This window comes from Ylistrum balloti, unplaced genomic scaffold (assembly GCF_031769215.1).
Source record: "Ylistrum balloti isolate Yb309-2 unplaced genomic scaffold, AGI_CSIRO_Ybal_v1 Utg369908, whole genome shotgun sequence".
Taxonomy (NCBI): Eukaryota; Metazoa; Mollusca; class Bivalvia; order Pectinida; family Pectinidae; genus Ylistrum; species Ylistrum balloti.
In genome coordinates this window covers 98063-112513 of record NW_026782032.1, presented here as the reverse complement: position 1 = coordinate 112513, position 14451 = coordinate 98063, and the positions used below count along the sequence as shown (strand labels likewise).

At 34.9% G+C, this 14451-nt stretch overlaps 1 protein-coding gene across 1 annotated transcript in view; it reads right to left on the bottom strand.

Moving 5' to 3' along the window:
• Positions 1-13562, bottom strand: part of LOC132546724 (kinesin-like protein KIFC3) — a 42115-nt gene extending 28553 nt beyond the window's left edge. Inside the window, exons 1-3 of the mRNA XM_060210441.1 lie at positions 13536-13562; positions 10977-11097; positions 10521-10586 (exon numbers count right to left, since the gene is read on the bottom strand). Of these exons, the coding sequence (XP_060066424.1) occupies positions 10521-10586; positions 10977-11097; positions 13536-13562 (214 nt within the window). The remainder of the gene's footprint in view (positions 1-10520; positions 10587-10976; positions 11098-13535) is intronic.
• Between the last annotated feature and the right edge of the window lie 889 nt (positions 13563-14451).

The window sequence follows — 14451 nt, the reverse complement described above, 5'->3', positions numbered from 1 at the left end:
TTTTGTCTGGCAGACCGCTGTCTGCTAACATCCAGCTCTTTTCATTCAAAAACAATAGTTCCATAATATATGCTGTGCATCCTCTCCTACAGTTCAAAGATAACAGAACTTCATACATGCAGAATTTCACAGTACAAGAATGATCATTTTGATACATGTAAAAGATATCAACTCATGCTACACTCTTTTGAACTGAGAGCTAAATATCACATTATCAGCACATCCACCAACAAAATATGCCATTAAACATTTGAAAATGTTGGCCAATCCTCAGAGGTGATGGTTTGTACTCTCCCTCGTACAGTCTACCACAGGTTGGTAAGCTAGATTAAACATGCACATCCTGCATCAATATCACCATTCCTCTACACATCACTGTTACTGCAAACTACAAAAACCAACAAAGTTTCTGTCATTGACAAACTTCTGCCATGTACGGATAAGTCAACTACTGACTTGTAGTGTTGTGAACCAGGTAACTTTTAACACACGTGCCTGCTATAATCACCCAGAGTCAAACCCTAGTCCTAAACTGAAATACACGCTTCACCCTTTCCACTCGGTAAATATATCCAACTGAATGCCTTACACAGCCACTCGTCAAGATAGCTTTAAATCTGGAGTAGTAAGACGACTGACTGTAACAAACTGATTATAGGACTTCAAACAGATCAAAAATTCATCGCTTTGTCATTGAGAGGTGGACAATGCTGACACTGTAGATTTCACCAGACCTGAGTAGGTGTCCCTTACATGTTCAATACCTATAGTATGGGATTTTAAACCATTCATCCATGCCATCTCCAGGGGCAGTCATTGTGTTGCAGGTTTTAGTAGTAGGGAAGAGTTTGTTTTTGTATTGTGAAATTAGGCTACTGAAAATATGGGCAAATAAAAGTAATCAAATGACTACGATACAAAATCAAGGTATGACAGACTGGTCACACCTGACTAGCTACAATTCTGGCCCAATTTTACATCGATATGTGTATACATGAAAAGTAAGCACATGATGGGACTTATGATGACATCTTAATTTACACCTGATGCTGCATAAAAAACACACAGGTAATAACACATTGACTCCATTTGTTTGTCACACCTGTACATATTTATCACAATGACAGAGATGGAAGCTTAACTGACACACAAACTCTTCAGGGTTACTTCTGAATATCTCATTTATCTCTTAACTAGAGGAATACTGTACACCATGTCACCATGTAAAACTGTATATAGACCACAGTAACATTACAGAACATGTCACCTTGTATATAGACCAACACTACAGAACATGTCACCTTGTATATAGACCAACACTACAGAACATGTCACCTTGTATATAGACCAACACAACAGAACATGTCACCTTGTATATAGACTAACACTACAGAACATGTCACCTTGTATATAAACAGTAACAATACAGAACATGTCACCTTGTATACAGACCAACACTTCAGAACATGTCACCTTGTATATAGACCAACACTTCAGAACATGTCACCTTGTATATAAACCAACACTACAGAACATGTCACCTTGTATATAGACCAACACTACAGAACATGTCACCTTGTATATAAACCAACACTACAGAACATGTCACCTTGTATATAGACCAACAGAACATGTCATCTTGTATATAGACCAACACTACAGAACATGTCACCTTGTATATAGGCCAACACTACAGAACATGTCACCTTGTATATAGACCAACACTACAGAACATGTTACCTTGTATATAGACATGTCAGTAACATTACAGAACATGTCACCTTGTATATAGACCAACACAACAGAACATGTCACCTTGTATATAGACCAACACTACAGAACATGTCACCTTGTATATAGACCAACACTACAGAACATGTCACCTTGTATATAGACCAACACTACAGAACATGTCACCTTGTATATAGACAACAGTAACATTACAGAACATGTCACCTTGTATATAGACCAACACTACAGAACATGTCACCTTGTATATAGACCAACACTACAGAACATGTCACCTTGTATATAGACCAACACAACAGAACATGTCACCTTGTATATAGACCAACATTACAGAACATGTCACCTTGTATATAGACCAACACTACAGAACATGTCACCTTGTATATAGACCAACACTACAGAACATGTCACCTTGTATATAGACCAACACTACAGAACATGTCACCTTGTATATAGACAACAGTAACATTACAGAACATGTCACCTTGTATATAGACCAACACAACAGAACATGTCACCTTGTATATAGACCAACACTACAGAACATGTCACCTTGTATATAGACCAACACTACAGAACATGTCACCTTGTATATAGACCAACACTACAGAACATGTCACCTTGTATATAGACAACAGTAACATTACAGAACATGTCACCTTGTATATAGACCAACACTACAGAACATGTCACCTTGTATATAGACCAACACTACAGAACATGTCACCTTGTATGTAAACCAACACTGCAGAACTTGTCACCTTGTATATAGACCAACACTACAGAACATGTCACCTTGTATATAGACCAACACTACAGAACATGTCACCTTGTATATAGACCAACACTACAGAACATGTCACCTTGTATATAGACCAACACAACAGAACATGTCACCTTGTATATAAACCACAGTAACATTACAGAACATGTCACCTTGTATATAGACCAACACTACAGAACATGTCACCTTGTATATAGGCAACAGTAACATTACAGAACATGTCACCTTGTATATAGACCAACACTACAGAACATGTCACCTTGTATATAGACAACAGTAACATTACAGAACATGTCACCTTGTATATAGACCAACACTACAGAACATGTCACCTTGTATATAGACAACAGTAACATTACAGAACATGTCACCTTGTATATAGACCAACACTACAGAACATGTCACCTTGTATATAGACCAACACTACAGAACATGTCACCTTGTATATAGACCAACACTACAGAACATGTCACCTTGTATATTGACCAACACTACAGAACATGTCACCTTGTATATAGACCAACACTACAGAACATGTCACCTTGTATAACACTACAGAACATGTCACTTTGTATACAGACCAACACTACAGACCATGTCACCTTGTATATAGGCCAACACTACAGAACATGTCACCTTGTATATAGACCAACACTACAGAACATGTCACCTTGTATATAGACCAACACTACAGAACATGTCACCTTGTATTTAGGCCAACACTACAGAACATGTCACCTTGTATATAGGCAACAGTAACATTACAGAACATGTCACCTTGTATATAGACCAACACTACAGAACATGTCACCTTGTATATAGACCAACACTACAGAACATGTCACCTTGTATATAGACCAACAGTACAGAACATGTCACTTTGTATATAAACCGTCATTGAGAAATGAAGTATGCTAGATCTTTATAGGGAATGTGAAAAGAATGCAGGACAGGGATCGTGGTAGGTAATATGACTTGTAGACAGGAGAAGGACAAAGTCTAGGAAGGAATGTGACAAATAGACAGTAGAAGGTCCTTGATAAGGAATGTGACAAGTAGGCAGGAAAGCGTTATTGATATGAAATGTGACAAGCAGACAGGAGAGGGGCCTTGATTTGATATGAAATGTGACAAGTAGACAGGAGAGGGGCCTTGATTTGATATGAAATGTGACAAGTAGACAGGAGAGGGGCCTTGATTTGATATGAAATGTGACAATTAGATAGGAGAGGGGCCTTGATTTGATATGAAATGTGACAAGTAGATAGGAAAGGGGCCTTGATTTGATATGAAATGTGACAATTAGATAGGAGAGGGGCCTTGATTTGATATGAAATGTGCCAATTAGACAGGAGAGGGGCCTTGATTTGATATGAAATGTGAAAAGTAGACAGGAGAGGGGCCTTGAGAAGGCGTGTTTGGTTTGGTTTTATACTTTTTAAAATCTAACTAACAGCTACATGATATTTTAAACATAACTCAGAGAGATTTTTACAATAAGGAATAGGACAGATATATCATCTTGTTTGATCTTTATCATTATAAGTACAAAATATACTTGACTACATCCATATTTTAAATATTCTTTTTTTTTTTTTCACTTGTAGTGTACATAAAACAAGCATGAATCGGGTACTCTCGTCCACCTCCCACACACCAGTCAGTAGATTTAAATGCACAGTTACATGGTAAATTACTATAGCTTTATGTGCATTGCTTATTTCCCCAATAGCTATTTGCACTTACATTACCTGCTGGTGGAATTCTACCACACCCAGAAAAATAAGTTTTACATACTTTACACATACTATGATATATATGAACTTTCACTGCACCTATTCTTCATTTCTAAGGTCGAAGGTGGGGGTGTGGGGGTGTGGGTGTGGGTGTGGGTGGGGGAGGGGTGGAGGGGTGGAGGAGAGGGGGCTGATAGATAAGTTGATAGAGGGAGAAAAGGCTACAAACTGTTTATTTACCAACTCACCAATACAAGATGGAGGTGAAAGTTTGTATTACTGAAATATGATTTTATGTTACAACAGGTGTATAATGTGACATAACGAAAATGTGATTTGCTGAAGGCTATTAATTCTGCAATGTGATGTCATAGCTACATGGCCTCATGTGAAGTCACCAAATAAAGATATGGAGTGAGAATATCACCATATCAGATTTCATCTGACTATACAGAGGCAGTGAAAAAGGAAAAATTCCCAGACATATAGAAATATATACTGTACGTATAATGTATCAGATAAATGCCATTTAACTGTAAGTTTCTTTAATTAAGAATATAAACCTATAAAACAACTGCAATATATAACTTATTTTAACTAATATGAAACATTCTTGTAAGCCTGGAATTCAAAAGAAACAGGAGAGGGGTCTTAGGATGGGAGGAAACCAGAGCACCTTGGTGGAATCTATGTTGTTATGCAGGTGACCCCAATACAGCTTCACATCTTACTGATCACTAAGTCATTGAATCTGGTTGTTAGGGACAGAGACAGTTGTATTTCTGCAAGCTATTCAACCTGACCACTCTATCAATGAATGATACAAAGAAAGTGAGTAAAATTTTTTTGAGGTATGGTGGGTACTTGTATGAAGATGAATGAATTTTTCCCAGTCATGCTAGCTAACAAAAACATAGTAAAATGATTAAATGATTATTATATAACATTTTTTGTGTTGTTAGATCTTGTTTACATCATTTCCAATGGTTACATAACTAGACTGATTATGGAAATCATTTCTGTTTGATCATCCAATTCATCACAAAATACAATATCGAACTATGTTAGACCAGCCATTAAATATTGCCTGACCAACAATTCCACAAAAGGATAGACCTATCTGTACATAAATCTAGCCATCAATGCTGTCGATATGGCTTTGGTCTGCATACATTCGCTATCCTTGATAAATGATGGCCATTTGTGGGTGAGCCATATTTCATACTACCAATTCCCTTATAGACAGAGGCTTGTGTGGTAGTTCCACTTTTGATGTCACCACGTCTGGAAGGTTTTCCCATACATAGCAGAAAAAAAAACATCGCCAGGCAATATACAAGAGGTTACCAATGATATTGAGGAAGTACTGGGCAAATGGAGCTGTAACGTTCTATCACAGAGAACGGGGGAAAAGATGACAGCAGTATCCATGACAACACTATCTCTTATGCAACACCAGTGCATAAATGTCGCATAAAAGTCTTCACATCTTCTCTTGTGAACACAAATACCATGAGTGAAATGGTAATTATACCAAGGCCACATGATACCCCTTTCCACTGGCACTCAAACTTGTCCCAAAGCCATCAAAACCAGATATAACTTAGTCATAAAAGAAATATAAAACTTGTTCCAAATCATCAAAATTAGGAAAAACTGGGAATAAAAATGTCTGCAACACATAAATGCCTACCTTCCCAAGCATCCAAATATCATTTTTAATGAATTTGCAGATGTTACCAAATGTGACCTTTGACTCCTTTTAACCTTGACTGATGACAACCATAAAGTAGGTTTAGAACATGATGTTATGATACTAGAGGGTAAACATGAACTAAATTTTTAGAGAGAACCTTGAAAGATAACATTGATATTGAATCTGCATGACTGGACATATCAGGATAGGACAGGACAGATGGACGGACTTACATGGATAACACTACATCTCACCACCACGACCACCACCCCCATGACTGGACATATCAGGATAGGACAGGACAGATTGACAGACTTACATGGATAACACTATATCTCACCACCACGACCACCACCTCCATGACTGGACATATCAGGATAGGACAGGACAGATGGACGGACTTACATGGATAACACTATATCTCACCACCACGACCACCACCACCACAATCACCATGACTGGACATATCAGGATAGGACAGGACAGATGGACGGACTTACACGAATAACACTATATCTCACCACCACCACCACCACCACCACCACCACCACCACCACCACCCCCATGACTGGACATATCAGGATAGGACAGGACAGATGGACAGACTTACATGGATAACACTATATCTCACCACCACCACCACCCCAATGGCGGGACATAAAAAAGAAGTCTTGACCAGCAGATACAGAAAATTTGTAGTCAATATTGTGGACTACAAGATATCATATCCAACGGAAGATCCCACAGTTGTCTCCTATCAGGAGTAGCATGGTCGCTTATAGAACATTGATAGAACACTTAGTAAGGATGAGACAAAGGAGCCTGTGGAGAGATAAGAAAATGACTCTGTCTGTCTGAGAGGGGTGGTCTCTTGAGAAGATTGGACTAATGTATATAGGCAAGTTACTTTGTGTTGGTAGTTCAATATCTATAAATAGAACCCAATTTCTGTCAAAAAATTGCAAGGAATTGTCAGCTGTATTATGATTGATGGAAATTAGTCTGGCAATTTTTATGACTTTAACACATGATATACTGTACCTTTACCAAGGCCAAGATAACCTAGCACTAAACAACATTATCAGTCCAACAATTCAATTAACAGTTTACTTTGGAGTCATCACCATTTCTCTCGTAACTGATAAATACCAGACAAAACTAGATAAACAATTTTTCTTAATAACAAAGTATTTCAAGCTTGTCTGAAAGACATCTAAAAAGACGCTCCTTATATTTGTAAGTGATTTTGTTTTGTTTTTGTATGAACTCTCTGTTTCATGAAAATATATTAAATTACAAAGAGGTTTGAGGGGGTGGGTGGTTGTACAATAAACAGAGAATTATATCACACCTGTTGAAATCAACGATAAAAGGTAAGCCCTACAAGTGGACATTGTAGGCGGATGTTTCCTTAACTCAGAACCCTAAAGTACAATTATATTAAAAGTACACAAACTATCTGTTCCACTCTGTCATGTATACATGCTGTATAATGAGAGATGGATATCTTACCTGATAAATTCAGATATGTAGTCAATTGATTTTGTATTTTGAAGCCATTACATTATTGGTTGTGTCGTAAAAAAAAGTTTTCAGCCATCACAAAAGTGCATACATAAGCTGTACAGCCTACATACAATATAAGAAGGACTGACAGGTATGGGTTATCTACCCTTGGAGGAGCTAAATCCTCGTCTGGAGAAATATATCTTACATTGATTGGGCCAGCATCTGACGGTTTTCAGACAGACACATAGACCATGATTAGGATATTTGTGGTGTCTTGTACAGCAATCACCAGTATCGGCCTCTCAACACCAGTATCTCTATTATCTCACTACCCTATAATTATCATATGTTTCCTTAAGCTCATCCTCACCGAAACCAATTTACCAACACCAAGTACAACAAAGAGCTAATATGTAGGTACAATATAACCCTGAAGCAGTCCTGTGAACAGATGAAACATATCGAACAGCACAGGGAGAATGCTACTGTATTTGTTCTTATAATAATCTGGTCTCTTTTATAATCGCCCACTCTGACCTGTTCTATTTACAACCTCAGTGATTATTAGAACAAATACAGTATCATAATTTCTTTACCATTTCATATTTACATTTCCAGTGAGTGTTTTCTAATTGGCCTAATTACCAACAAAATTAATGTTTACACTTCAATAAACATCAAGGCTGACAGTTTTTCTAGCCATGGAATCAGCTATATTCTATCAGTGGTCAGGCTGTTCTGCTGGTACATACACTGCCATCCAAACGACAAATATTATTTTTAAAGCAGTGCAAAGTAACTGTCAAAATGTAAATATAGGAAAAAAAATCTTTTTTTGTTGTTTACTGGTATGTAAACTGCATTCTGACAGATAATGTGTGTCTTAAAAAATATCTGGTAAAAAATGCAGTTTACACAAAAATGAAAAAAGACAGAAATTAATTTTTAACCAAACCTCAGTAGTTAATCACATATAAGTACACTTATTTACCATATAAGGGTATCAGAGATATCATGATGTTATGTATAGAAGCTATAGGTTTATGTGTGTAAGTCATTCAGGTTTACATTGATTTTATATTGCTTGACATCCTATCAACAGCAATGGTTGTTTAAAGACATGTCGTCTTTCTATGCTTGTGATGTATGCATGGAGTGTGTCGGTTTGTGGGAGGTTGCAACATGTGCCATGTTTGCGAAAGCCTTCTTGTGACAGTACTAAACTGAAGCTCAAATTATTGTGCTACTGCTATGAAGTGTAGGCCCCCAGTAGCTATTCAGGGATATCCAAAATAATGCTATGTATTCTGTGTATAGGTGTAGCTTATCCAGGATATACAACATTATTCTATGTATATAGGTGTAGCTTATCCAGGATATACAACATTATTGTATGTATATAGGTGTAGCTTATCCAGGATATACGACATTATTCTATGTATATAGGTGTAGCTTATCCAGGATATACGACATTATTCTATGTATATAGGACTAGCTTATCCAGGATATACAACATTATTGTATGTATATAGGTGTAGCTTATCCAGGATATACAACATTATTCTATGTATATAGGACTAGCTTATCCAGGATATACAACATTATTCTATGTATATAGGTGTAGCTTATCCAGGATATACAACATTATTCTATGTATATAGGTGTAGCTTATCCAGGATATACAACATTATTCTATGTATATAGGACTAGCTTATCCAGGATATACAACATTATTCTATGTATATAGGTGTAGCTTATCCAGGATATACTACATTATTCTATGTATATAGGTGTAGCTTCTCCAGGATATACGACATTATTCTATGTATATAGGACTAGCTTATCCAGGATATACAACATTATTCTATGTATATAGGACTAGCTTATCCAGGATATACAACATTATTCTATGTATATAGTATATAGGATTCTATGTATATAGATGTAGCTTATCCAGGATATACAACATTATTCTATGTATATAGGACTAGCTTATCCAGGATATACAACATTATTCTATGTATATAGGTGTAGCTTATCCAGGATATACAACATTATTCTATGTATATAGTATATACGACATTATTCTATGTATATAGGACTAGCTTATCCAGGATATACAACATTATTCTATGTATATAGGACTAGCTTATCCAGGATATACAACATTATTCTATGTATATAGGACTAGCTTATCCAGGATATACAACATTATTCTATGTATATAGGACCATCCAGGATATACAACATTATTCTATGTATATAGGTGTAGCTTATCCAGGATATACAACATTATTCTATGTATATAGGTGTAGCTTATCCAGGATATACTACATTATTCTATGTATATAGGACTAGCTTATCCAGGATATACGACATTATTCTATGTATATAGGTGTAGCTATAGGATATATTATTCTATGTATATAGGTAGCTTATCCAGGATATACAACATTATTCTATGTATATAGGACTAGCTTATCCAGGATATACAACATTATTCTATGTATATAGGTATAAGTGTAGCTTATCCAGGATATACAACATTATTCTATGTATATAGGACTAGCTTATCCAGGATATACAACATTATTCTATGTATATAGGACTAGCTTATCCAGGATATACGACATTATTCTATGTATATAGGTATCCAATATACGTTATTAGCTTATCCAGGATATACAACATTATTCTATGTATATAGGACTAGCTTATCCAGGATATACAACATTATTCTATGTATATAGGTGTAGCTTATCCAGGATATACAACATTATTCTATGTATATAGGTATAAGTGTAGCTTATCGAGATATTCACTGTGAGTCTTTATCTATATTTATTGGGGATCAAATCCAAAAGGTGCAACCTTCTTGTGAGAAATAATCTATAGCATACACTTCTATTGTACATAATGCTTTGATGTTACAAAGACTATATGTAAATGACTGTGTTATTTAAATGACAAATCCTATTTTACATGATTTAGCAGACTCTTTATACAGTGAATTAATCTACACAATATAGGAGTTATCGCCTCTTACCTGATGGATTGAGATTTTCTTGGTCAGAGTCTGAATCAGACTGATTATCTGTACTGTTTGGATCATCTGAATAAAAAGTAGTACATTTATACACATGTAAGCAGATTAATTCATCTCCGATCTTAGAAAAAAGCCCAAAAAAACTGCAGTGCCCTTTGTGCTTTTCTGTATGAATACTTGTACATGATAACAGTCTACTTCCAGAAAGGGTGTGCACGGTACAATAGCATGTAATATCTTTATTACAACAGCAAAGCTGTCAACTTTTCTAAATATTACAACTGTAAATATACAGGATTGAACAGAAGACATATATGTGCTCTAAGCACCTTTCAAAACAGATTTAAAATATGACACAGAATAGCCAACATATAAATTGTAGGGGAGATAACTCTAACACCTTTATAGCAGTAAATCATTTCCACCTGTAGTTTATCATTAGTAACATTGACCTACCATTTAATCCTAGCTGCTGCCTCCACAGTTCTGCTCGTGATGGGGATGGAATGGGTTTTCCATTGGATCCAAGGACCCTGGGGCTGTATGTCATAGGTGTTTTAAACACTGGTTCCTGGCGCTGGTAAATAGAAGTAAAAATATTCAAATGAACACTATTACTCTAGTATAATATACATACAGGAAACAACCATTTTCTGAGATTATTTTGTACACAGGGAATTTAATTCTCAAAATATTTAATGATTGCAAAATTGATACAATGAAATCAAATCCCTTGTGAATATCACAAACTATGTAACAAATGTGTAACATACCAACATTTAAAAGTGGAAGACATGTACCATAAAAATATTAAACATGGAACTTTCAACAATTAAAGTATTCAAATGTGTACAAGTTTAAAGTGGTATATAATTATATATAAACTGTATAAATGTGTCCCATATGATAGTCAAAATTCAGTAAAAGCACTATGGTCGGTATTGGGCCTTTGTAGTTACATATATTGTACAATGAATGTCAGGCTTTCTTTTAAATCCCAATAAATAAAAAATCCTTTAGGAAGTTATGTCATTTTGATAAAATGTGACAGGAAATAGAATGAAACTCCTGTCAGGATATTTCAGCATGTATCATGTTATTAGATAATATTTATCTTAAATGAATTAAAATCAGTTTCTCTGTAGATATTTTAACAAGCCCTCATTTTTAATCCTTCATTCTGAACACTGAAATTCACAGCAAAAATTTCCCACGTATTGCTTCCATATATATAATTTCATCTGAAAATTAATATATTTTACACAAAAGGTTTGAATTTCAACATTTCATATTAGTTTTTGTCAACTGGGAACCTGTATATATCTATTGACCTTTCCTTAAAAAGTCAATGGTTTACAGTCGTATGATAATTAAATGTTCTGACAAACACACAGAACACATACCCACAGAAATACAATTATTTGCCATTTCCAATAAATGTCAGCTGAAAAATATGATATAGTGCTCACAATGCTAAATTGATCAGTTGATTGAAACAGAATGAACGAGAAAACAGTCAAAGCCTTCATCAGTGAACAAGAACAAAGTAAATGGTGAAGTGAACACCGGAAGAGATTTTATCACCATCGATGGCAAAGATAAAGGAACTGAGTTTGACTGGACAACAAAAGAGTTGTAGATTTTATTGATAGGCTATTTATAGATTTAAAGGAAACCTGATTCACTTTATTAGTAAAATACACATGATACTTTATAACAGCAGAGTGTCAACCATAACAATATGAATGCGATTCAAAGCTGGTACACTGATGGTTTGTTAACCCATGACTTTTTCAATTGTCACAAATTGTGTATTAAGCGACAGTCAGCTTTTGTTATTTTTGCTGATAAAACTCACACAATTACGAAAATTAAGTATTTATGAATTTAACACATGAAATTTTCATGACTCTAGTAATGTGTTGAGTAGTTTAGTTTCAATACTGCGTGCCTACTTACTCGACAAAAACATTTGGCAACAGAGCTATCCAGAATCAGGTTTAGATTGTATGCATGAAATTACCAAATTTTATGACTAGGCTGCACAGATATTCAATATCTTTAGAATAAACCGATAAATTAGCTCATGAAATATACAGCAGTGTAAAATCTATCAGTCTACTGCTAGTAACGATATTGATTAAATATTCACACAATTCATAGTGCTGCTCAAATTTCAAGGATTATTTCATTATTTATATATTATACCTGTCTGCCGTGAGCACCTGGCATTACTCCATTAAAGTAACTATTTTTGTCCGTTCTGCTGTGCAAAAATATCAAAATGCATTGCTGATTTTGAATACAAAAGGCCCTTACATATATACCATGAGTCTATCAATTGACCGAAAGCTAGCATAAAACTACATACTACTTTATAATGAACCCACACTGAACTCTTATGTTTATAATTATATATAATGAACCATGAGGGACCTCAAATGATCAAAACATAGAGTAATCAAGTATAGCCAAGCTCATCTCTACTCTGCAATGTTCAAGTTTATTTCCTCAAGGCCCACAAAACATATTCATTCTATCAATTTTATTGATGATTTTAAAATAAATAAATTTTTTAACCATTTCCTCTAGGTTTCCAGTTAATTTAATTTCAGACACCAAAGTTTACCGATCTCTATGGTGAGATGTCTGTTTTGAAAATGTTGACATTTTCCCCAATAAATGGATGTACCATCCAGGATCCTGTAGGTATCACCAAGCTTTTGATTTTGACATATTCCTTTGGTCGGGTAAATTCTAATTTGACTCTAACAAAGTTTACTTCATAAATAAATGTCTACCATTTACAAGAAACCAACAACCTTAACCTCTCACATGATGACCTGGACTTTTGGTACTGTTGAAAAATTCTTAAGATACTTTCAAGATCATTGAAAAAATAAAAGGATTTGGAAAATAAAAAACAAAATGTTCATTTGATACAAATTGAAAGAAAAGAGACATTTCAAAATGGTAAACAAGCTATATAGCCATCACTCAATTAATAATACATACCTTTATCTTGGAGGGTGATGAAAACATTGTCTTGATTGATTATTGCTAATTAACAGTGAGTGTATAGTGTTCACCAGGAATTCTTATCTGAATCAGTTCACTGAATCTCTGAGGAAATACATGCTTTAGATCTGTGACAAGCAACCATAGTTATTTCAGGTCTCCTCCCATCACATCCGCTTTCACATCTGAAAGTTTAAAAAAAAAGATATGGAAACTTATATGTGCTTGCTGTAGATATACTTAAAGTTTAAAAAAAAGATATGGAAACCTATATGTGCTTGCTGTAGATATACTGACAGTTTAAAAAAAAAAGATATGGAAACCTATATGTGCTTGCTGTAGATATACTGACAGTTTAAAAAAAAGATATGGAAACCTATATGCACTTGTTGTAGATATACTGACAGTTTAAAAAAAAGATATGGAAACATATATGCACTTGCTGTAGATATACTGACAGTTAAAAAAAAAGATATGGAAACCTATATGTGCTTGCTGTAGATATACTGACAGTTTAAAAAAAAGATATGGAAACCTATATGCACTTGCTGTAGATATACTGATTTTGATGTACATGTATTAAGAAGAATTCTCATTTGAGACAATACATGTATAGATTTCCTACTGAAGGGATCTATATAACTGGGGCTCACGGTTTCCATTTCAAAGCTGTACTGAATCAATCCACCATTGTGAATACTATAATATAACATTTATATCAGACTTCTGTTAATAAAACACCTGTACAAAAATATATCAAATTTATTTACATTAATAGTATGAAAGGCCAGCAACCATATATGCATTCATTGTTAATATTATTTACCTGGAACTGGAAATGTTCAGGAAATACAAGTTTTCAAATTGTTAATCAACAGTTAACTGACATAGCAGGTCTGTACTAGATTTACTG